A 24,875-nucleotide genomic window follows, 5' to 3' on the forward strand; every position below is an offset into this window, starting at 1 on the left:
CTCTGGCAAATAAATAAAATCTTAAAAAAAAAAAAAAAGACACAGTGAAAGAAATACAGATGGAACTTATTGACTAACAAGACACTTTGTCTTTCCTGAACACCAAGAAACTTTCCTCTAGAAGCTTTGCATGTGTTCCAGTGAGGTAGATTTCATCCTCCTCCCTTGCCACACCACACAAACAAAAAGCCATACTTGGTGAAATAATGTCTCCATCAGTGTAAGAGTAGAATATCTTATTTAAAATTGTGAAACTAGGGGTGCCTTGGTGGCTCAGTTGGTTAAGTGTCTGCCTTCGGCTCAGGTCATGATCCCAGAATCCCGGGATCCAGCCGCACACTGCACATCTGGCTCCCTGCTCAGCGGGAAGTCTGCCTCTCCCTCTGCCCTTCACCCCACTCATGCTCTCTCTCTCTCCCCTGCCTCAAATAACAAAATCTTTAAAAATTGTGAAACTTGCACTAAAATAAGCATAATATCTAATGCCATACAACAATCTGAGTAGAAAGGCAATCTAGAGAATGTATATTCTCTACTATATGAAAAGAAAAAAAACAAAACAAAACAAAAAAACCAATACTGGAAAGGAGTTGAGAGAGCCTAGAGTCCAAAGGTGTGGCCAATACTTTCTAAAAGACCCAAGAGCCTGATATACTGCCTGTAAACTCTAACACAATCGTGGACTGTATTAACAGAAATATAATGATCATAGGAAAGAAATCTCACCACATTCTGTGATCAAAACCCATTCACAGCATATGTTCATGTCTGTGTTCACCATATTTCTGGACAGCCCAGAGAACCTAGGCTAATATCTACAAGAGGACAGTTAGTTGGGGAAACTAGAGAGATTTTCTTAGGACATGTTATAGAAAGTCAAATATAGACCTGTAATCTCCAAAGAAATTTATGAGGTGTAGAAAAAATTACTAGAACTCTTGTTCATATTTACTTTCATCTTTAAATAAAAATATTAAGCTTTATCATTTCTTAATATATGGGTTAACAAGGGTACATTTATATAACTGACATATAATTGATACAGTATATCTTTGGAGCTCTGCTCAAAATTCACTGATAGCACCGCATAGTCAAAAAGAAATTTTTTTTTAAAGATTTTGTTTATTTACTTGACAGAGAGAGACACAGCAAGAGAGGGAACACAAGCAGGGGAAGTGGGAGATGGAGAAGCAGGCTTCCCGCTGAGCAGGGAGCCCGATGCAGGGCTCGATCCCAGGACCCTGGGACCATGACCTGAGCTGAAGGCAGACGCTTAACAACTGAGCCACCCAGGCACCACCAAAAAATAAATAAATTTCAAAAAGACCATTGACCTGGAGAATAAAAGACAGGGAAAACAAGAAAATGACTAAGGTTTCATGATAGTGGTCTTCAAATATTATTAGAAGTCCTTTCTTAGGGAAGAAGCAATAGACTTATTCTGTGTTTCTTCAGAGGAAGAACTAGAATAAATCACTAAAATTATAGGGTTTACCATCTAATATAAAAAAAAAACCAAACCTCATTATTAACTTTGTCCAACTAGGGAATGGGCTGCCTTGGGAAATAATGAGCCTCTTACACTTTGGGTGGTCAAGACATAAACACATATCTCTATACCATTAAAACTGTAGAAAAGATATCTGATTATGTAATAGGCTGAGCCAGAAAACCTTTAACCGCTGCTTCTTACATACAAATAGTTGATGATTATAGGATATACTTATTACGAATATTGTTGTATAATAAAAAATTTAACTGGTCTTTGTCTCTGGTTCCTGGAAGGAAAACTCTAAATACTTAGAAGTTTCTGAGTGATAGGAGTGTCTTTGTTAGGCTAATGAGGTGACTCAAGGTGGACCCTGCCACTGGGCTGGTCAATGCCAGAAACAGCAACCATGTGATTAGAGGGCTGGGGCCTTGGGTCCTGTGGTGTCAGCCTGACCTCCTGACCTCCAGAGAGTGGAGGGAAACTGGAGGTTCAGTTCACTAACAGCCGATCAGGTCTACCTAATGAAACTCCAGTAAAACTCTGGACGCCAAATTTAATTCAGTGGAGATCCCTGGTTGATGAATACACAGATGTGCTGGGAGGGTAGTATGCCCTGATTCCAGGGGAAAAGAGCATAAAAGCTCTGCATTCGGGGCCCTCCTAGACCTAGCTGTAAGAGTATCTTCACTTGGCCATTTCTGAGTTCTGTCCTTTATAATACAACTATAATCACAAGTACAGTGCTTTCCTTAGTTCTATGAGTTGTTCTAGCAAATCATCAAACCTGAACCCCCCAAAATCTGTGGCCAGTTGGTCAGAAACACAGGTGGTTTGGGGGACCCCCTGAGCTTGCAGCTGGTGCGTGAAGTAGGAGCAGACCTGTGGATGACTAAGCCCTTAACTTGTGGGGTCTGTGCTAACCCTGGGTAGTTAGTGCTAGAACCGAACTGCAGTCCAGTAGTTGGTGTTAGACCAGTTGGGGTTGAAACAATAAGTATATTTAAACATTTTTTACGCTAAACTTTAGTGCTGAATATAAAAATTCACTTCTTCATAAGGCTAAAATATACATTTTATGTATATATAGTTGTGCATTTCAAGAGGTGGGCTCTTACCAGAGGAAGAATACTAAATAGGTAGATATTTAGTATATACCAATATTATAAAGATTTCCATAGTATTTTTTGTCATTTTCTACAGAGTGAAACATCTTTTCGACAGAAAAGAGGAAAGAGGAAACATACCTTTAACACGTTTGAACAAAGTAATTCTGCTAAAAATATTACATGGAAAAGTAGCATATCCTTTGTTGATACAATCCACAACAACACAATGTGTTAATTATCTGGTCTCTAAATTCCTGTCAACAAAGAGCTAAGCTGGTTTTAATATTTAACATTTACTAAAAAGAAATTAGGAAACACATAAGCAGACTATATCTACCAAAAATAGTGAAAACATATTATCAGCCCAGATCATTAATTAAAATTCACTGACAAGTCCTAGAAAAATATTTTTGGACTAATTTAATGTGTTTTTCATGCAAAACGGCACAAATTGGCTTCATGCCAACATTCTATGTTTACTCTGTATCCATGTGCTTACCTGGTTTAACAGCTCGCCCGCAGAGCTGGGGTTGTAGAAGAACTTGTAACATGGCGGGATTGTTTAAACTTTTCATAATTTGTACAGGATTTGGCTCTGGAAGTAAGCCTTTTTGATTACTGTGCATCTTCAATAAATATAGAAACAGGAAACATTAGAACAAGGATAGGTGTGAAAGATGCAGTTTTAAAGGCTTTCTTCCAGAAATTCTCACTCCCCTGATCTTTATGATAAATGCACATTGCTCTACATGATACATTCTTGTATATATTCTATCACAATTCTCAATTATAATGCCAAGATATTATACTGTACATCATATATTGAAATCCTCATAAAATGTCTCCATGAAATACAAATTGGCTTTAAGAGGACTAACAATTTAGTAAGATAAATCTCTTCATACAAGTGGAAAAATTTCAAGGGAATCTGAATTTATTAATGGGGAGATAATTTGTTGACACAGTATGAATATTTCATACCACAGAAGAGCCGTACTATAATGTTTATCTAAAGCATAATGTGGGTTGCCTTACAAACAAAATTTTTTTTAAAAGATTTTATTTATTTATTTGACAGAGAGACACAGCGAGAGAAGGAACACAAGCAGGGGGAGTGGGAGAGGGAGAAGCAGGCTTCCCGCCGAGCAGGGAGCCCGATGTGGGGCTCGATCCATGGGATCATGGGATCATGATCTGAGCCGAAGGCAGACGCCTAATGGCTGAGCCACCCAGGCGTCCCCAAAATTTTTCTTATAATAAAAGTCTTAACTTCATCTTCTGAGACAAAGCTGAACTGGACTCACATACATGTGATTAGGTAGCTTCCTAAAAATATGAAATTGTTTTCAGTTTCAAAAACCAACCTGATAGATGAGAATATTAATATATGGTTATAAAATACTATAAACTTCTAGTCATAACAAAATGGAGAACTAATAATACGAGTGGAATCCCTCTCTAAACCCAGATACTGTGAACATGAGAGGGAAAGGGTGACAGATCTGAGAACCACACACAAAATCTGTGAGAACTCCCTTGGAGAGATAGAAGGTGGCGGGTCTCAATGTGGAGAGAGAGACTTCTGCAGGGAGCATGAGAGAGCCTGGGTCTACAGCCAGTTTGGGATGGGCTTTTGACTGTGCGACTGTAATGAGGGCTTTCCTGGCCAGCACACGGAGGGAAACCAGCAGCATTAACCTAGTGACAGTCACAGGACCACTGAATTAAGAGTTTCTCCAAGGTGCAGGGTTGTCTGGTTGGGGTGGGAAAAGGGCTGTGGTCAAGCACAGACAGTAAAGGAGAGGTTCTCAGCCCTAGCTCCTCATCTGCATTTGCTAAACCCTAGCTAAAATGAACAGGCTTTCGCTCTCACCTGTCCATCCTCCACTCCCTTGACTTCTAAACACCCACATACAAGGAAACTGAAACCCTCCCAGGGAAATATGTATTCACAGACCACAGCTAGACATCTGGAGAATGTAGCCATTAAAAATTATAAGTAACAAATTGAACCACCTGTAATAGACAAACCAGAATTAATGGATACGAAATGATAAGAACACTACATAGTAATAGAGATAATCGATACACTTAAAAATTTTTCATTAGTAACGTGAATCAAGGACAAGCAGTTACAAAGAATAACTAATTAGAAATACTGGGTATGAAAAACATAAATGTTAAAAAAGAAAAAAAGCAGCCCTCACTGCATACTTGACATCGTTCTATGCACTTGACATGGATTATATCATGTAGTCCTCCTAAACAACTCTACAGCATGGTACTATTATCACTATTCTATAGACAAGGAAACCGAAGAAACTCATACAGAGCATTATTCTTAACCTCTATCCTGTGCATGAACAGATAAATATAATATGTGTGGTTGAAAAACCAAAGAGTGCCTTGAAAGATCAGTTCAAAAGAAAGCTCTAAGACGACACAGGCAAAGGATAAAGCGGAAAATGCAAATAAACAAAACAAAACATGGAAATAAGAAACACAAGCAAAAGAGAAAAAGGAAGGCAATAAAGAGGCTGGAAATGTCAACCTGTATAAAATAGGAGTCCCTGAAGGAGAAGAAAGAAGAAGGGGATCTTTGAAGAAATAATGGCTGAGAATTTCTTGTTATTAAAGAAAAATTAAAGAACATGGAATGAAAGGAGTTATGGCATTCCAAAGATGATGTATAAGGAAAAAACACACGTAGTCACATTTTTGGGTTTGAAACTTAAGAACATCAAAGCTAAAGAAAAAATGCGAGAAGCTTCTACTGAGAAAGAACGTATTTCCAAAGGAACAAGAAATGAATTAATACCATCTTCTTCCTCAAAGCATCAACAGTGGATCTAAGAAGACAACAAATTAGTATTTCCAAAGTGCCAAAGGAAGAACTTTGAATCTACATTTTTAATATTTTTATATTCAGCTAAGTTATTATTTAAATATGTGAAAGAAATAAAAATATTCCCAACTACACAAATTCTCAAAAGTTTTTACATTAATACCTTCTCTGAAAATGAGACGAGATGCAGTAAATGCAAGACCATATCACATGATATGTGCAAACGAAGGTATGTAATAGCATAGTTGATTTCACTCTTGCATATAAAACTCAGTACCATGGGAAAAAAATACTTTAGGCAATCCTAAAATTAAAATGTAGACACCAATATGGTGGTAGGTGGGATAAGGAAGGAGGAAGTCAGATGGAGGTAAGATTGACTTAAGTGGGAAGAAAGGGATACTGACAAGTCTAGGGGGGTAAATAAGTTAGGGGCAATCACCAATAGGATAAAGACAGAAGACATTATTCTCAAATGTGAAGAAGAAATTTCTTTTTCCTCTTTTTTTAGTAGTTATTTTCTATGGCTTTTTTTTTTCTCATCTACAAAACCTTAGCCCTCCAACTGCTTCTTGATCTTAGGGGCCTCAGATAATCTAAAAACCTCATTTAACAAACATCTGGTGTCTAGTGTAAAAGAGTATGATTGATGCCGAGGAGGAATACCAAGATACAGGACACAGGTCCCTGCCTTTCTAGAGAAGAATTTGTATGGAATGGACCAGCCAAGAATCCAACTGTCAGTCGATACAACCTCTCCCTTGTTGACCACTGCTCCAACAGAGGTATGCACTCAACCAGTTTAATTCTCAAACTGCCATCCTCAGGTGGAAAATGCAGAATTCCATTTAATTTTCACTTTTAAAGGGGTGACATTAAGGAAGGCACATTCGGGTTTGCTGTCTGAGGGGTTTCCTTTTTCCTGTCTCAGAGATGCTTACCTATTCCCACCTGCTCCCCAGGACAACCCACACTCAAAGAAAATTCTTATTTATCCAATAGTAGATGGAAAATGAAAATGGAAGAACAAAGTATAGTTAAAAGGACACATGATATAAGAGAATGAGCATCACTACATATTTAAGTAGGCTAAATGTACCAATTAAAGATAGATTTTTTTAATTTGATTTTTTAAAACATGTTTTTAGAGCAACATGTTACCTATAAGACACATACCTAAAATAAAATGTACAGAAAGCTTGGTAATAAAGGGATGGCAAATATAAACCAAAAGAAAGTTGAAGTAGCAACTAACTCTAACACCAGAAAAACACACAGAGGGGTAAAATAATCAATATGACCAGAAACAAATGTGTACCTGATAATTAATAATACCTATACCTATCTATCTATGGAGAAAGAACTAATAGAATAAGGAGAAAAAGAAAACTCAACAATTATACATGGTAATTTCTAATACATTCCTCTCAGACACTGACAGATCAAACAGAAAAAAATAAGCAAAGATATAGAAGACTTGAGTCACAATTAATAAGCTCAAACTATTACTTATACACACATATATGCACATATAACTTTGTAACCCACAAACATAGACTGGATTGTTTTTGAGCATACAGGACACATTCACAGAAAGTAACCATGCACCAAAACAAAATGCAGCCACAATATCCCCTCCCCCCAAATCAATGTGAGAGACTAGATTCTCTGACCACAATGCAATAAATTACAAATCTATGTCAGAAGAATAGTTTTTTAAAATTCCTAAGTGGATATAAACTGAAAAACAAAAGTAATTAAGCTTTATGTTGAAAAGGAAATCATAGAACAATTTGAAACACTTATAATCTAAAATTTATGACACGTTGTATAGAGTTGTGGAATCACTATATTGTACACCTGAAATTAATATAACACTGTATGTTAACTAGAAATGAAAGAAAAATTTAAAAAGCCAAATAAAATAAAATTTAGGATACATAAGTATAGCATTAGTTAAAAAGAAACTTGATTTAAATACATTAATCAGAAAACAATACAGACAATACAGATTGAAAACAAAGGTGCTAAGTGTTAATATCAATAAAGACAGAGGAGAAAGAGTAAACCCAAAGAAGAAAAAAAAAACAACAACAAGGATATTATAAAGATAAGGCCACTGTGGAAAACAGTATGGAGGTTACTCAAGAAATTAAAAATAGTATTACTGTATGATCCAGTAATTCCTCTACTGGGTATTTACTCAAAGAATACAAAAATACTAATTTGAAAAAATACATACACCCCTATGTTTACTGAAGTATTATTTATAATAGCCAGGATATGGATGCAGCCCAAGTGTCCACTGATAGATGAATGGATAAAGAAAAGGTGAGATACACACACACACACACACACACACACACACACACACACACACACACAGAGGAATATTACTCAGCCAAAAAAAGATTGAAATCTTGCCATTTGCAACAACGTGAATGGATCTAAAAAGTATAATGCTAAGTGAAATAGATCAGAGAAAGACAAATACCCCATGACTTCATTCTTATGTGCAATTTATGACACTAACAAAGAAAACAAAGAGACAAACTAAGAAAGAGACTCTTCACTATAGTGAACAAACAGATGGTTCCCAGGGGGGGAGGTAGGTGGGGGTGGGTGAAAGAGGTGATGGGGATTAAGAGTACACTTATCATGAGGAGCAGTGAGTAATGTATAGAATTGTTGAATCAATATATTGTACACCTGAAACTAATAAAACACTGTATGTTATCTATGCTGGAATTAAAATTAAAAAAGGGCAGAAATAAGCAAAAGATAGAAATAACAGAACAAAAGGTGTTTCTTTGAAAAGACAAAACAGGGAAATCTTTTTTAAGACTGATCAAAGAAGGGGTGTCTGGGTGGCTCAGTCGGTTAAGTGTCAACTCTTGATTTCAGCTCAGGTCATGATCTCAGGGTCATGGGATCGATTGAGCCCTGCTTCAGCAGGCTCCGTGCTCAGTGTGGAGTCTGCTTGGGATTCTCTCTCTCACTCTTTCTGCCCCCGTCCCAACTCCTCTCAAAAAAAAAAAAAAAAAAAAAGAAAGGCAAATAAAATACACAACAAAAATTAGAACAGAACAATTTTATTTTTTTAAAGGTTTTATTTATTTGAGAGAGTGAGAGAGAGAACAGAAGTGGGGTGAGGGGCAGAGGGAGAGGAAGAGGTAGGCTCCCAGCCAAGCAGGGAGCCTGATGTGGGGTTCGATCCCAGGACTTCAGGAGCCTGAAGACAGAACAAATCTTAAAAATAATATTATAAATGAGTATGTGCCAATAAATTTGAAAACATAGACAACATGGATGAATCTATAGAATATAATCAAATGCCAATAAGCCATAGAGAGAAAAATAAAACTAAAATTTCTAAATATCTGTAGAAGAAACTTAAGTGGTAACCAATGGTTTCTCTCTGTATGAGCCTCCAGGACTAGGTCTACATGATTTCATGGATGAGACTTCACAAACTTTCAAAGAACAGGTAAGCCCTATTTTACATGCGTTGATCCATGAAATAGAAAGAAAAGGGGGAGAAGGAGAAAAAAATAGTTAAGTCATTTAATAAGGTCAGTATTCCCTTGATTGCAAAATAAATGATGGTACACAAGATTTTAAGCATTTTTCACTTATGAGCACATGTGCACATAACAAAATATTAACCAATCAAATCAAATAATGCATTGGAAAAAATGTTATCAATTAGAGTTTATAATGGAAGGATGGTTTAACATTAGGAAATCTATCAGTGTGATTCAGCACATGAATGGATTAAGAAATCACATGATTGTCTGAATAGTTATAGAAATACTTGGATAAATTTCAGTACCTATTTATGATTTTTTTTAATCTCAGAAAACCAAGAATCTGTCGAAAGCATCAGTGCAAAGGCATTACTTCTAAGATTGAGAAACATTTAAGATTTCTCATCGTCACTGATACTCAATCATGAAGGGCCCTGCAGGCCATGCAAAGGAACCCGAACTTACGCAGGCAAGTTAATATTAAATTAATATTAAAGAATATTAAATTCTTAATATTAAAGAATATTAAGCAAGCAAATGACACAATCTGATTTGAGGATGGAAAAGATCAGTCTTGAGGTGCTGTGGAAGACGAATGATAGTGGTGACTACACAGGCGATTATTTTCATCATCTAGGTGAGAAAAGAGGAGATCCTGAGTGAAGTAATGAAGATGCTGACAAGCCTCAAGGATTGAAGAGATGTTAGGATGTGCAACTGAAAGGATTTGCTAATATTTTCAACATCTAGATTTGGGGAGCAGGTGAAAGAGACCCATCATGATTAACTGAGTTGCTGATTCAGATAATTTTAGTTTGGGGGAATGGGTGCCATACACAGAACACAGAATTATACGTGTATGTCACACATGTGTAGTGGCATCAAGCCATGTAGGTGTTTGTTCTTCTCCAAGGGAGCACAGTGCCCTGGTGCAGAGGCAGGCGACTGGATGGATTCAGAATTGCAAACTCAGCAAGTCCAGCCCAACATCACAGAACACAGACAAGCAAGTTCCAGAGAAAAGATAGTTTTCTTTTGGGAATGTTGAAATTGAACTACTTATAGAACATGAAGGTGGGATGCTTAATAATTATTTGGAAATACAGATTTTGTGCTGAGGGCAAATGGGTCCAAAAATAGGCACTTGCAAGTCATTGCTGATAGGCAGTAACTGGGACTGTTGGAGTACACAAGAAGAAGAAAGTGAGAAAGCCAAATACACACGTCTACTCATACCAGCCCTTAGGGAAAAAGAAGGGGAAGGAACGGTTAGGGAGAAGAATGGTGGGGTAGAATTCTAGAGTGGAGACTTTTAAAGAGACCAAGCAATAAAAGACTAAATAGCACACCTATTCAACCTGAATATGGAGAAATCTCTATTAACCTTAATGAGAACAGGTTCATGTGAATAGCGGAGGCAGAAGCCACAGTGCATCAGGCTGAGAGGGAAATGAAGAAATGATGAGAGGAAGTGGAGCCTAATTGTTCAAGAAGCTCCAGGGGTGAAGGAAGAGTAATATAAAGGCCAGTATGTAGAGAGCATTTTTTAAAGGAAAGGATCTGAACATGTTTATAAGCAGATGGGATGCAGCTAGGGGAGCGAGCAAGGAACGATAATAAGTAGAAAGGTAAGGATCAAGATCCTTGGAGATGGCGGACATGGTCATGAGGCCCAGCACTGCAAGGATGAGGCATGGCTCTTCCTCCACGGAGGGGATCTTTGTCCATTTTGTTCACTGATGAATCATAAACATCTCTAACAGTGCCTACCATGTAGTGGGTGTCCAGTACGTATCTGTGGAATGAATGCTACTGACGAGAAAAGGAAGTAAAAATGGGGACACAGGAGCACCTGGGTGGCACAGTAGATTAAGGGTTCGACTCTTGGTTTCGGCTCAGGTCGTGATCTCAGGGTCATGAGATGGAGCCCCACATTGGGCTCCATGCTCAGCTCAGAGTCTGCTTGAGTTTCTCCCTCTCCCTCCCCCTCTGCTCCTCCCCACCCACCCATCCCCGCCATGCACACTCACACTCTTTCCCTCTTAAATAAATAAATAAATAAATAAATAAATATAAATAAATAAATCTTTTTTAAAATATGGGGACACATTTCCTGGGGCAGTATGAGAAGAGTTGAATGAACGATCCAGCACATGACCTTTGTATTCCTAAACAGTAGGAGCCATGATCAGCTGATAGAAAGGACAAAGGCAGAAACAGAGTGAAGGTTCAAGATAGTTGCTGTAGAAAATGGAAGAGCAGCTGATGAGAGATGATGAGCTAAAGTTTTGCTGGGACCAGCCATTAACGTATATGACAGATATGTAGTAGCACCAAGCCACGTAGGTATTTGTTTCTCTTCGAGAGGACACAGTGCCCTGGTGCAGATGTAGGCGACTGCATGGATTCAGAATTCTACACTCAGTGATTCTGGTCCAGCAGAGGCAATTTAACCAGAGGCACAATGTTGTCAGTCGAAGAAGAGCTGAAGTTGTGACTTATGCAAGCAAGGGCAGGAGAATGACAGAACTGAAGAGAGGCAGGACAAACTACGAAAGAAGGGAGGAGGGATCCAGGGCCAGAAGTAAGGTTAAAGAACAGGAAGAGAAGGGCAAGAGATATGAGACCAAGAGCAATCTCCTCTCTTTTCCTCCCTCCTCAGTTCATCTATGAACCACTTTCAGACCAATGTCTTGATGGCTTAACTCTGATCCCATCACTACCTTGTTTATATACCTCAAAAGCTCCCCTCTGCTTACCAAATTCAATCTCCATGCCCCCAGTGCTCAATGCTCCTCTTGGATTGGCATCAACCTACCATTTCACCATGCACCCCTTCCTACACTCCTCCACCTGCACCACTCACCCCCCTTGACGCATGCGAATTTGCCTCATTCTACTGCTTGAAAGCCTTTGTTCAACTCACTCTACAGTTGTCAGATTTAGCAAGTAAAAATACAGGCTGCCCAGCTAAACTTGGGTTTCAGATAAAGAATAATTTTTTCAATATACTGTCTCATGCAAAATTTGTGTTTAACTAGCACTCCTATCCTCTACTCCCAATACATTTCAAAATCACACTTTAATGTCACACACTCAAATGCCCTCCATCATGAAGTCTTCTTCCCTCATCCCTCAAAAGTGTATTCCTTTCGGGGCACCTGGGTGGCTCAGTCGGTTAAGCACCTGCCTTTGGCTCAGGTCATGATCCCAGGGTCCTGGGATCGAGCCCTGCATCGGGCTCCCTGCTCCGCAGGAAGCCTGCTTCTCCCTCTCCCACTTCCCCCTGCTTGTGTTCCTGCTCTCGCTCTCTGTCAAATAAATAAATAAAATCTTTAAAAAAAAAGTGTATTCCTTCCTTAGTTCAGTCAACAAGCATTTACCATGCTAAGTGCCTCGAGTCAAAACCGAACAAGGAATAGTCCCTATCTCACATGAGAGAGGCCCAGAGAGGAATAAGCAGATAGTTAACAATAGAGAAGTAGTAACAATGGGCCATGTGAGCAAAAACAAAGCACACGCCTTCCTGTATTTGCACTATGGATACTTATGAACACTTTGAAAAAAGAGACACGACACTCAAAATTTGGAATAGAACATTCCTTCAAAAAATTTATTTGGACAAACTTTACCAAATGCCATTTCTTCTTTTGTAATGACTCCTGGCTTGACATGAGAGATACCATTTAGCCAATTTTTTCAAAGGAAGAATGTCTTTGTGTAATGGAAATATAATGAGAGTCCAATGAATGGTCAACTGGTTTGGATAGATTAAAATAGTATTAGAATTTTTCTACATCCTAATAAAGATCGAAAGACTTACCACACGTTGAGCTGCTATCAATGCTGCTAACGTACTTCGCCCTGGTGCTCCGGGGGCACAGAAGGAAACTTGGACTTTGCTTCCCTTGATGGTCATACCATCAGCTGCTTGCTGAACCTCTTCAGCATGCTCTGCAGTGTTATATTCAACCACTGCAAAGCCACCAACATAACTACCTTCATCCTGTGCAAGCTGATTTAATACATTTTATTAAAAGGAGAATTCTAATATTCAGTTAGAAATATTTATTTTCAGTATATAATTTTCAGATTCAAAAACAAATGTATCAGAGCATGACACTGGTGAAAATAATATATTCTTTCTCCCTAAAATTAAAAGTTTCCTAGTTGTGGGATGCCTGGCTGGCTCAGTTGGGAGAGCATGTGACTCTTGATCTCGGGGTCATGAGTTTGAGCCCCGAGTTGGGTGTAGAAATTACTTTTTAAATGAATAAACAAATAAATAAAAATAAAAGTTCACTAGCTGCTTCGATACAGTCCTTCCTGAAGATAGGATGATAAACAAGATTCTGTCAAGTTTCTTTTTAATTCTTTGATTTTTCTATTTTAAAAGCCAAAGCTCAAATGATAATATTCCCTCTATATTAAGAAAGATGTATAACTGATAATTTAGACACAGAAAAATACGGAAACACAATAACTAAAACTTTCTTTAAAATAAATTTACCAGATACATGGACAATGAAAGATACTGAACAATTATTTGACCACATATCTATGTAAATTAAAGTTTTTATTATCAAGAGAAGAAATGTAGGAGGAACCACATTCAACTTTTAACTCAGTAATTTGGGAAGATCTTAGGAATTTGGTCAAGTTTTCCAAAGCAAACCTTATTTGGGAAAACTGTGCCCCAGGTTTGTTAAAATGCCATATGCAACACACAAGCTTTATTTCTGGATGTGCCCTAAATAAACTCCTGCAGTGTAGAACTCGATTTATTTCCAGTCACCCACCTGTAAGTGTAAAGGAAGTGTAAGAGTGTAAAGGAAGATACTAAAGTCCTGAATCTGTAAAGACTGGTACAAAGAGCAAAAATAAGAACAAAATAAGGCACTAAAAAGTTTCTAAGTTTTGAATAGTCTGAATTATCTTAAACACATTCACGCAATAAACTGGTAAATGTGATAAAATTCAGCATGTTATGTCTTTGAGAAGACACATCAACAACACCTGTTTGGATTTCACATCTCATAAGTTAATATATTACGATTAAATAATTTCTGTCTTTTTTAATTTCTGTCTCTTATTTCTGAAGCTTTACTTTCTTGTATTGTTAGACCAAATTTCTATTTTTCCTTCATATTCTTCCTTTTAAAACTGTCCTCAAATGTCTTTTCTTCCACAAAACTGTTTCCAATCACATGACAGAAAGGGAAAACATCTACTTCCTCCAAACATTTCTCCTCATCCCCATTCCTCTTATAATCCAAACCAGATATTACGATCAGATTTGTAAAAGCCATCAGTCTTTGGTGTCCCTTGATCACAAGGTAAGAGACTATCTTCAATATAGTCCATGTCAACCTCCCAAGCAAAAGAGCCTGAATGTCATAGATCCACTGATAAAGGCATCATAAAGTTGTTTCATTAATCTTTTGAGAACTTTTGAAACACTTATTATTATTCCTGGTTCATTATGGTAGCTTTCATGCCTATATAAATTATAATTCCATTTTAATTCTTTCAAAAGACAAAATCATCTAAGTCCACAGCATCAGTAGTTTTAAAGAGGAATATTTCAATTCAGTAGGAAAGCCATTCAAATATGTAATGGTCTGACTTCAGATCTAGTTAATTTTCCATTATTTTGAAACATTTTAATAGAAGCTAAATGGTCACTCGCAAATAATATAACAAACATTTTTCTACCCCTGGCAACCTAGATTAGAGAACCTCTCATGTACCTTCCAACTCTGGGATTCATAACTCAAATACAAGTTGTGATAAATAGGTTTTCCCCTCACATTTGCTTCAAAGGCCTCAACTACAGCTACAAAGAATTTTGTTTGACCACAGAACATCACTGTATAATTTTAGTATCCAAGAAAAGGATATGGATTAGACATCACCATCTATCACCTTTCAATAACTAACTGGGCAAAGATTTGATAAAAGATCTGTCACAAAATTTTCTAATTTTATGATGCTCTTAGATGGTTACTTTGATGCATATATTGGGATTGGAGGGGTAGAAATATAAGAAAAAGATGGTAGCATTAATCTATTATTAATATAGTTATATGTATTAAATATAGTTATATAGTTAGTTATGTATAATATATATTTCTATATTATAAAATATATTTATATAAACATGATATATAATACATTATAATTATATATAGTTATATATTATATATGTGGTTGTGTGTGTGTGTGTGTGTGTGTAGAGATTTATATATATATAAAACTATAACAACTCTAAACTTTCTACTGTAATAGTAGAGACTCAACAAATGTATGATGAAAGAAAAATGGTGGGGTGGTGGGGGCAGGGAACAGGTGGTAAGAAGAAAAGGAGCATGGGAGGAGAGAAGAGAGGGAAGGAAGAAGTTAAGGGAAGCAAGAGAGAAAAGAGTTCATCAGTTGCTGCTGAACACCTACAAGGGAAGGAGTGTTATACAGTATTTATTTTTGTTTATTTAGAATATATTTAATTTTACTGATCAAGTACATGAAAATTCTTACCAGTATTGTCAGTTTTCAGGATCTTCTCTAAATGTCTCACCATAATCCCATTAACACAGAATTATACATTCTTTTTAAACCTCGTAATACTTTCCTATCTTCCATTACATTATCTTTATACAGGATTTATAATTATTTGCTTGTCAGTACCTTTTACAAAATTGTAAGGTATTGAGATAGTACGTTTCCATCCTCTGTATTTCTAACTTTTAGTAATATAGTGTCTGGCATAGAGAAGATAATAAGTAAAACTTGGATGGATGAATGGATCAGTGGATGAAGGGCTCAACAAATGGATGGAATGAGGTGAATGAGTAAGTGACGGGTTTGCTAAGACATACTTAACTATATAATAATATAGGTTGACTCATCCACAAAAGAAATTGACTTAACATTTAAAGTGACCTCAAAGTCTTCATCACAGACTAAAGAAGACTCAGATTATCCATTGTGATATTCACATAGGTATAATAAATTTGTGAGTGCATGCAGAATACATAGGCAGAAATTTTCAAATATTTCAAATGATACCTTAAGAATACATACCTGGCAAAACACAGGTTTATGTATATTGGAAAAAAATTGCAACAGCTCCTCTGAATCCCTGTAGTCACTAGGGAGTTTATCTATACAAAGGCACTTAGAATGAATGAGCTCTGCGGCCAATAGATTAACATCCATCCACTGTGCAAAGAGAGCTGATGCTCCCAATTGTTTACCCAATAACTCCAATCTAGCCTTTGCAGCAAAGTCCTTTTTCATGTATTCCACAAATCCATAGCCTTTGGAATGGCCAGTAACTTCACTGTAGACTAGAAAACATCTCTCGATATTTCCATAAGCACGAACAAGTTCTTCAAACTCTTCTAATGTAAAAGAAGTGGGCAAGTTGGTAATACACAGCAAAGCATCTGTTGGCTGGAGCTGAACAATTAAGTCCTTTCCTCGAAAAGAATACTGATGAAACATCTGAATTGCATTCTGGGCTTGCTCCCCATTCAGTAAGGTAACAAAAGCTAGAAGACAACAAAATGAAATAAAGAATTTTCTAAGCCAGTGTTTTCAAACTTTTTTAACTATGATCCACAGTAAGGAACATATTTTTCGTCTGTGACTTGGTACACACATACACATTTCCAAAACAAAAGTATCAAGAACTAATACTCCTACCACATGCAAAGCACGCTCATATTTCTATTCTATTTCATGGTGCTTTTTAATACTGATGCTACCCTCTTAACCAATTTCACGACCAGTGACTCAAATTAAAGTATAGGAATTATATTAGGGGTTCCACAGGGTGCCTGGATGGCTCAGTTGGTTGGACGTCTGCCTTCCGCTTGGTTCGTGATCCCGCAGTTCTGGGATCAAGCCCTGCATCAGGCTCCCTGCTCAGAGAGCAGTCTGCTTCTCCCTCTGCCCTTCACCCCACTCGTGCTTTCTCTCTCAAATAAATAAAATTAGAAAAAAAAAAGGTCCACTATAACATCTACTACAATGTTCTGTTTTTTTATTTTTACAATATTTTCAAACTGCATATTTTCCCCAACTACATGTAATGCAAAATTTTGTGAAGTCTTAAAAATTTTCTTTCATACTGAAGCACCTAAATACATAAAGTAAATATTAACAGACACAAAGCAAGAAACTGACAGTAATACAGTAACAGTAAGGGACTTTAAAACCTCACTTACATCAATAGATAGATCATCCAGGCAGAAAATCAATAAGGAAACAATGTCTTTGAATGACACATTAGAGCAGATGGACTTAACAGATACGTACAGAACATTCCATCCACAACCAACAGAGTATACATTCTTTCCAAGTTCACAGGGAACATTCTCCAGAATAAATCAAGTTTCAATAAATTCAAGAAAATTGAAATCCTAGCACATATATTTTCTGATTACATTGTTATAAAACAAGAAATCAATCACAAGAAAAAAAATGCAAAAAAAACCCCACAAACATGGAAGCTAAATAACATGCTACTAAACAGCCAATGGGTGAATAAAGAAATCTAAAAGGAAATTTAAAAATACATGAAAACAAATGAAAATAAAAACACAATGGTCCAAAATCTTTGGGACACAGCAAAAGCAGTTCTAGGAGGAAAATTTATAGGGATACAGACCTACCTCAAGAAACAAGAAAAATCTCAAGCCATCTAACCTAATACCTAAAGGTATTAGAAAAGGAAGAAAAAACAAAGCCCAGAGCCAGCCTTCTTTCCAGAAGGAAGAAAATATTAAGATTAGAGCAGAAATAAATTAGGGACTAAAAGAACAATAGAAAAGATCAATGAAAACAAGAGCTGGTTCTTTGAAAAGATAAAATTGTTAAACCTTTAACCAGATTCATCAAGAAAAAAAAAAAGAGAAGATACAAATAAATAGAATCAGAAATGAAAGGGGAATTAACAACCAACACCACAGAAGTATGAAAGATTATAAGAGAATACTACAAAAAATTATATGCCAACGAATTGGACAACCTAGAAGAAATGGATACATTTTTAGAAACGTATCATCTTCTAAAATTCAATCAGGAAGAAATAGAAAATCTGAACAGACCAATTACTAATAACAGAGTTGAGTTGGTAATCAAAAACTTCCAACAAAGAGAGGTCCAGGACCAGACTGCTTTACAGGTTTATTCTACTTTTCATTTAAGCAAGAATACCGATTGTCCTCAAACTATTTAAAAAAAAAAAAATAGAAGAGGAAGGAAAGCTTCCAATACATTCTACGAGGCCAGTATTATCCTGATACAGAAGCCAGCCAGAGATGCTATGAAAAAATAAAATTACAGACCAATATTCCTGATGAATATAGATGCAAAAATCCTCAACAAAATATTAGCAAGTGTATTCAGCAATACACTGAAAGGATCATTCACCTTGATCAAGTGGGATTGATTCCAGGGATGCAGGGAGGTTCAGTATTCACAAATCAATCAATGTGATAAACCACATTAACAAAACAAAGAATAAAAATCATACAATCATCTCAATAGATGCAGAAAAAGTATTTGACAAAATTCAACATCTGTTCATGATAAAAGCTGTCAACCAAGTGTGTTTAGGGGATACCTTAAGCTAAATAAAGGTCATTCATGAAGAACCCACAGCTAACATCGTACTCAATGGTAAAACACTGAAAGTTTTTTTCTCTAAGATTAGAAACAAGACAATGATGTCCACTCTTTTTATTCAACATACTACTGCAAGTCCTAGCCACAACAAATAGACAAGAAAAAAAATTCATCCAAATTGGTAAGGGAGAAGTTAAACTGTCACTATTTGCAGATGACCTAAAGATTCCACCAAAAACTATTAGAATAAATGAATTCAGTAAAGCTGCAGGATTCAAAATTAATACACAGAAAACAATTGCCTTTCTGTACACTAATAATGAAGTAACAGGAAAGAGAAAGAAAACAATCCATTTATAATTGCACCAAAAAGAATAAAATGCCTAGGAATAAATTTAACCAGGCAGGTAAAAGACCTGTACTCTGAACACTATGACAATGATGAAATTGAAGATGGCACAGACAAATGGAAAGATATCCCATGCTCCTGGACTGGAAGAACCAATACTGTCAAAAATGCCCATACTACCCAAAGCAATCTACAGATTTAAAGCAATCTCTAACAAAATACAAACAATGTTTTTCACAGAACTAGAACAAATAATCCTAAAATTTATATGGAACCTCAAAGGACCTCAAAAAACCAAAGCTATCTTGAGAAAGAGGCACAAAGCTGGAGGTATCACAATCCCAGATTTCAAGATCTACTACAAAGCTGTAGTAACAAAACAGTTTGGTACTGGCACAAAAACAGACACATAGACCAATGAAACAGAGAGCCCCCAAATAAACCTATACCTATGTGGTCAACTAATCTATAACAAAGGAGGGAAGAATATACAATAGGGAAGAAAGTCTTTTCAATACATGGTGCTGAGAAAACTAGACAGCAACATGCAGAAGAATGAAACTGGATCAGTTTCTTACACCATACACAAAATACACTCAAAATGAACTAAAGACCTAAATGTGAGACCTGAACCCATAAAACTCCTAGTGGTTGAAAAAAAAAAGGCAATTATCTCTTGGACATCACCCTTAGCAACGTATTTATGGATACGTCTCCTTAGGCCAGGGAAACAAAAGCAAAAATAAACTACTGAGTCTACACAAAAATAATTTGCCCAGCAAAGGAGATCATCAACAAAACAAAAAGACAACCTAATGAACGGGGGGAAGAGATTTGAAAATGATATATCTGATAAAGTGTTGATACCCCAAACACATAAACTTACACAACTCAGCACCAAAAAAAAAAAAAAAAAAAACCCCCACAAAAACAAAAACAAAAAAAAACAAACCAATCTGATTAAAAAATAGGCAGAGGACCTGAATAGACATTTTTCCAAAGACATACAGATGCCAACAGATACATGAAAAGATGCTCAACATCACTCATCATTAGGGAAATGCACATCGAAACCACAATGAGATAGCACCTCACACCTGTCAGAATGGCTAGTATCAAAAAGACAAGAAATAACAAGTGTTGATGAGGATGAGGAGAAAAGGAGACTCTCATGGGAATGTAAATTATTGCAGCCGCTGTGGAAAACAGTATGGAAGTTCCTCAAAAACTTAAAATTAGTAATAGTAATTCCACTACTGGGTATTTAATAAAAAAATGAAAACATTAATTTGAAAAGATATATGCACCCCTGTTTACTGCAGTATTATTTACAACAATTAAGGTATGGAAGCAACCCAAGTGTCCATTAATGGATGAATGGATAAAGAAGATATGGTGTACATATACACAACAGAATATTACTTGGCCATAAAAAAGAATGAGATCTTCATTTGCAATCACATGGACAGACCCAGAAGGTATAATACTAAGTAAAATAAGTCAGACAGAGGGAGACAAATACTTTATGATTTCACTAATATGTGGAATCTAAAAAACAAATGAATAAACAAAAACAAAGAACAGGTACCTGGCTGGCTCAGTCAGTAGAGTATGTGACTCTTGATCTAGGGGTCATGAGTTTGACCCCCATGTTGGGCATAGACTTTACTTAAAAAAACAAAAACAAACAAATACAGAGAGCAAACTGGTTGCCTGAGGGGATGTGGGGGAGATGGATGAAATATATCAAGGAAATTCAGAGGTACAAACTTCCAGCTATGAAATAAGTGATGGAGATGAAAAGTACAGCATAGGGTAATAACAGTCCGTGACACTGTAATGCTGTACGGTGACAGATGGTGACTACATTTATTGTGGTGAGCACTGGGTAAGGTATAGAATTGTGGAATCAATATACTGTACACCTAAAAAAAAGTTATACACCTGAAATATAACACCGTATCTTAAATATACTCCAATGAAAAACCTGAAGGATACCAAGCCTATACAAATTTATAACATCATAACATATATTAGATAATTCTGTATAAAAATGTGTCTAGTGACATACATATTAATTATGTGATTATAATTTAGGATACTAATGTTATCTTCAGAAAATACATCGTGAGTAGCATTTATATGATTTAATGCTTAAGAATTAGATTATCTTATGAATGAAAAGACAGTAAACTTTTTTGTTTAATAATGCACACATTTAGAATCAAAATGAAACCAGATGCTTAAAATTGCAATCTTACCTGTTCGCTTATTTCTGTCCACATAACAATACTTTAACTCATAGTCTTGTAATAAATCGTGAACTTCCTGAAAGAGACAAAAGATGAATTCAAATAAACACACAAATGTTTGGATTTGTGTGGATAATCCACACGTACTAGCCAACCACTACCACCACCATCTGCCATGTGAAAAACCTTTCATGGATCTCTAATATTTGTTTAAGCTTAAAGGCATTCCAGACCCACCAAATATGACATCAACCTACCTTCCCAAGTATATTTCCCAGTACAGAACCTGCATATAGATCATGTTTCTGCTCAGTGGGCATTCACTGTTTCACCAGGATGCCATGCACAATCCTCACTCTGAATCTCTACTCACGCTGATACCTTCCTTGACCTTGCATGGTGCAAAGATACCACACTAAAGCTCCCAAACTTCACCTGAAATCGCATGCATCCTTTGAAATCCAGCTCAGATATTCTTTCATGAAGTTTTTTCCAATTTTATTTATTCATTTATTTACTTACTTAATTATGACTGAGAGTGAGAGCACAAGCAGTTGGGGGCGAGGGTTCTGGCACAGAGAGAGGGGGAGAGAGAGAATCCCAAGCAGGCACCATGCTCAGCATGGAGCCCAACGTGGCGCTCGATCTCATGACCCTGAGATCATGACCTGAGCTGAAATCAAGAGTCAGACACCCAACTGACTGAGCCACCCAGGCACCCCAAGTTTTTTCCAGTTCTTTTCTGCGGGATAAGACCTCTACCACCTCTATGCTAACAATGGTCATACTTTATTTATGCCTGTCTTACAGAAATAATATTAAACATTTCTCTTCGTATACAACACATACTGAGTTTTAAACAAGTAATACACTTGTAGATGCTGGAGTACCAGCAAAGAGAATTAATACAGGCAGACTGCAAACCTAGAGATCCCTGGGTATAAAAACAATAACCACCACCAAGGTATGTATGTAATTCAATTTATTTCCCCTTGGCTCCCCAAGATGTTGAAACTGGCTTTCTTGTTCATTCTGCTTCCGTTATTAATCCAGTCTGAACTCGTTTCTTCTGGTCTTTTACCCACCTGGGGTCCTAAAAAAGCAGATTTCTATTCCTAATCCTTCCTGTTAAATTGATAATACTTGAGTACAGGAACCATCTCATATATCTGTATATAACCTCTATTGCTCTGCAAATGCTAGGCTCGCAAATATACACTAAAGTGAATCAGATTTTGTCACTGAATTGATACTTGGACTTGAAAAATTTACTCATAATATACAACAGATGGAATTATTATTTTCTAAAGGAACTGGACTATCACATAGGTAGACTTTCTGATCCTAGATTGGAAAGTTATAGCCAACTTGTTCTATCTTGCATATGAATAAATTAAACATACACAAGTGTCAGTATGTTAAGTTCACAACAGAAACTCACTCAATAAGAATTCTTATTATTGCCGTTATTACAGTTAACTTTCATTTAGCTTTTATTAAGTACCAGAGCACTGAACTCACCCTTTTTTATTAAAAATCGGGAAATCGGGCCTGACACTGACAGGGCTACCTGACAGAAAAGTGCATGCTCTTGACTCTTGGTCTTGGGGTCGTGAGTTCAAGCCCCATATTGGGTGTAGAGATTACTTAAATAAACTTTAAAAAAGGGTGGGGGCACCTGGGTGGCTCAGTAAAGAGCATGTGACCCTTGATCTCAGGGTTGTAAGGTTGAGCCTCACGTTGGGTGTAGAGATTACTTAAAAATAAAATCTTAAAAAAAAAAAAAACACAACTTTATAGAAAAATAAATAAATAAATAAAAATCAGAAAACCACAGCAGAGCAAAATCCAGTAACTTGCTGAGTGGAGATTCACCAGTCTGGCACCCTTAACGCCTATACCATACTACCATATATTCCCTCCAGAATTAACTAAAAATAGTATACTACCACTAATAGTTACAAACACAATATCATTAGTGCCCTAATATGTGATCACAAAATAGAAAATAATAAGTGGACAGTTACAAATTGGGACATATTTTCCCTTTTAACACAATGCAAGGGGGGAAAGAATGATATAATAGGCAAAGTATAAAAACATAATGCTGGGTGGAAAAAAAGATAATCACCTATGAAAAGAAATTATAGAAAGGCAAAGTTGATAATTTAGTATTCTCTATTAGTAAGTCAATATTAGATATGTTTTAAAACATATATACTATCAATTTTATAAAATAGGGTTTGATGAATTATACAGAAATATGATCAATATACAGATTAGTTTACATCTTACTATGGTAGTTTTTTATCTTGTAAGCTTTAGTGTTTCTTTGGACTTAAAGCATATGGTGTACTCATTAAGAAGATATAACTCTCTCAATAGCATAGCATATACATCTTGCCAATCGGCTAATTTAATCCTTAATATAGAAGGTGGCACAGTTTTGTTTGAAGGGATCCAGTGCATGCTTTTAGTGGCACAGACTCTAATCTCTCATTTCACTAGTTAACAGCTGTCAAATGCCAGATAAAGAAAACATGACACTGCTCTTCACATTATCAAGTATCTGTAAACAAATGACATGTTATGTTACTCATTCAGCTGAGAGAATTACCAGGGATCTTATGTATGCAAAGATGCATTTTGCAACTTAAAAATTTTATTTCCAAAATACCCCTATTTCAAATTATAGCTTTTCTATGCATTAGTTGTGGGATACAGAATTTGCCAGCTGGGAAACCTTACAAAGCTTTTTGCAAAGAGAAAAACAAAAACAAAAACAATTGTTTTCCTCCATATCCTGGTTGTTTTGACCCAGGCAAAAGTGGGTCACCCCTCAATTTGAGCCTCGGTAAGTTGGCCAAATTAAAAACCTAAAACCTGAAAGAGAGCCCTAACAACCATTTGCCAGAATTCGACAATGCTCCATCACACAGAACCCAAACAACTAAAATTCTCTCTATTCTAATTGAGTTTTATGACATTTCTATTAACTTACAAGTCAATCTTAAGGAATAAAATAGCACCTTCTGACCAGGAATATCAGTTACAAATTTCTTACAGTAAGATGAGTTCATCAAAACTGATAGTATTAGACAGCTTTAGCAACCTATTTCCAGACCATGTTCCTTATTACTCCCTGGAATTAAATGAAAAGTTTTGCACATACGAAATATTTCCTAGGGAGAGAATCAACAGCCACAATGAAACCCAGCCTTAGTTTTAAGCCCGAATCACACTGTCTTCTAAGCCCTTTTCCTTTAAAAAAAATTTTTTTTTAATTTATTTATTTGACAGAGAGATACATAGCAAGAGAGGGAACACAAGCAGGGAGAGTCGGAGAGGGAGAAGCAGGCCTCCCATGGAGCAGGGAGCCTGATGCAGGGCTCTATCCCAGGACTCTGGGATCATGACCTGAGCTGAAGGCAGATGCTTAACTGACTGAGCTACCCAGGCACCCCTAAGCCCTTTTCCAACTTACTTTTATTTCTTTTTCCTAAGAAAGGCTTTCACAGATTAAAGCACTCTGCTTTCAAATTCCATTTTAGAAAAAAAATATTTTTGCTGCTTGTTCTTTAAAATTTTAGGTGATTTGATAATACGAAAAGATTAGTCTGTAACATATTAAGTTATGAGGCATAATAATAAAATAAGCACCTGGGAACTCACTA

At 36.5% G+C, this 24,875-nt stretch overlaps 1 protein-coding gene across 4 annotated transcripts in view; it reads right to left on the reverse strand.

Annotated features, from left to right (window-relative positions):
- RAVER2 (ribonucleoprotein, PTB binding 2) overlaps positions 1-24,875 on the reverse strand; it is a 95,657-nt gene that overhangs the window by 47,250 nt on the left and 23,532 nt on the right. For all 4 annotated transcript variants that reach the window (XM_073896611.1, XM_073896610.1, XM_025871772.2 and 1 more), the window contains exons 2-5: positions 21,211-21,277; positions 16,051-16,520; positions 12,794-12,985; positions 3,098-3,224 (exon numbers count right to left, since the gene is read on the reverse strand). In XM_073896611.1, coding sequence (XP_073752712.1) covers positions 3,098-3,224; positions 12,794-12,985; positions 16,051-16,520; positions 21,211-21,277 — 856 coding nt within the window. The remainder of the gene's footprint in view (positions 1-3,097; positions 3,225-12,793; positions 12,986-16,050; positions 16,521-21,210; positions 21,278-24,875) is intronic.

Source organism: Callorhinus ursinus, unplaced genomic scaffold (assembly GCF_003265705.2).
Source record: "Callorhinus ursinus isolate GAN/ISIS: 27379988/994484 unplaced genomic scaffold, GSC_fseal_2.0 scaffold9, whole genome shotgun sequence".
Lineage (NCBI taxonomy): Eukaryota > Metazoa > Chordata > Mammalia > Carnivora > Otariidae > Callorhinus > Callorhinus ursinus.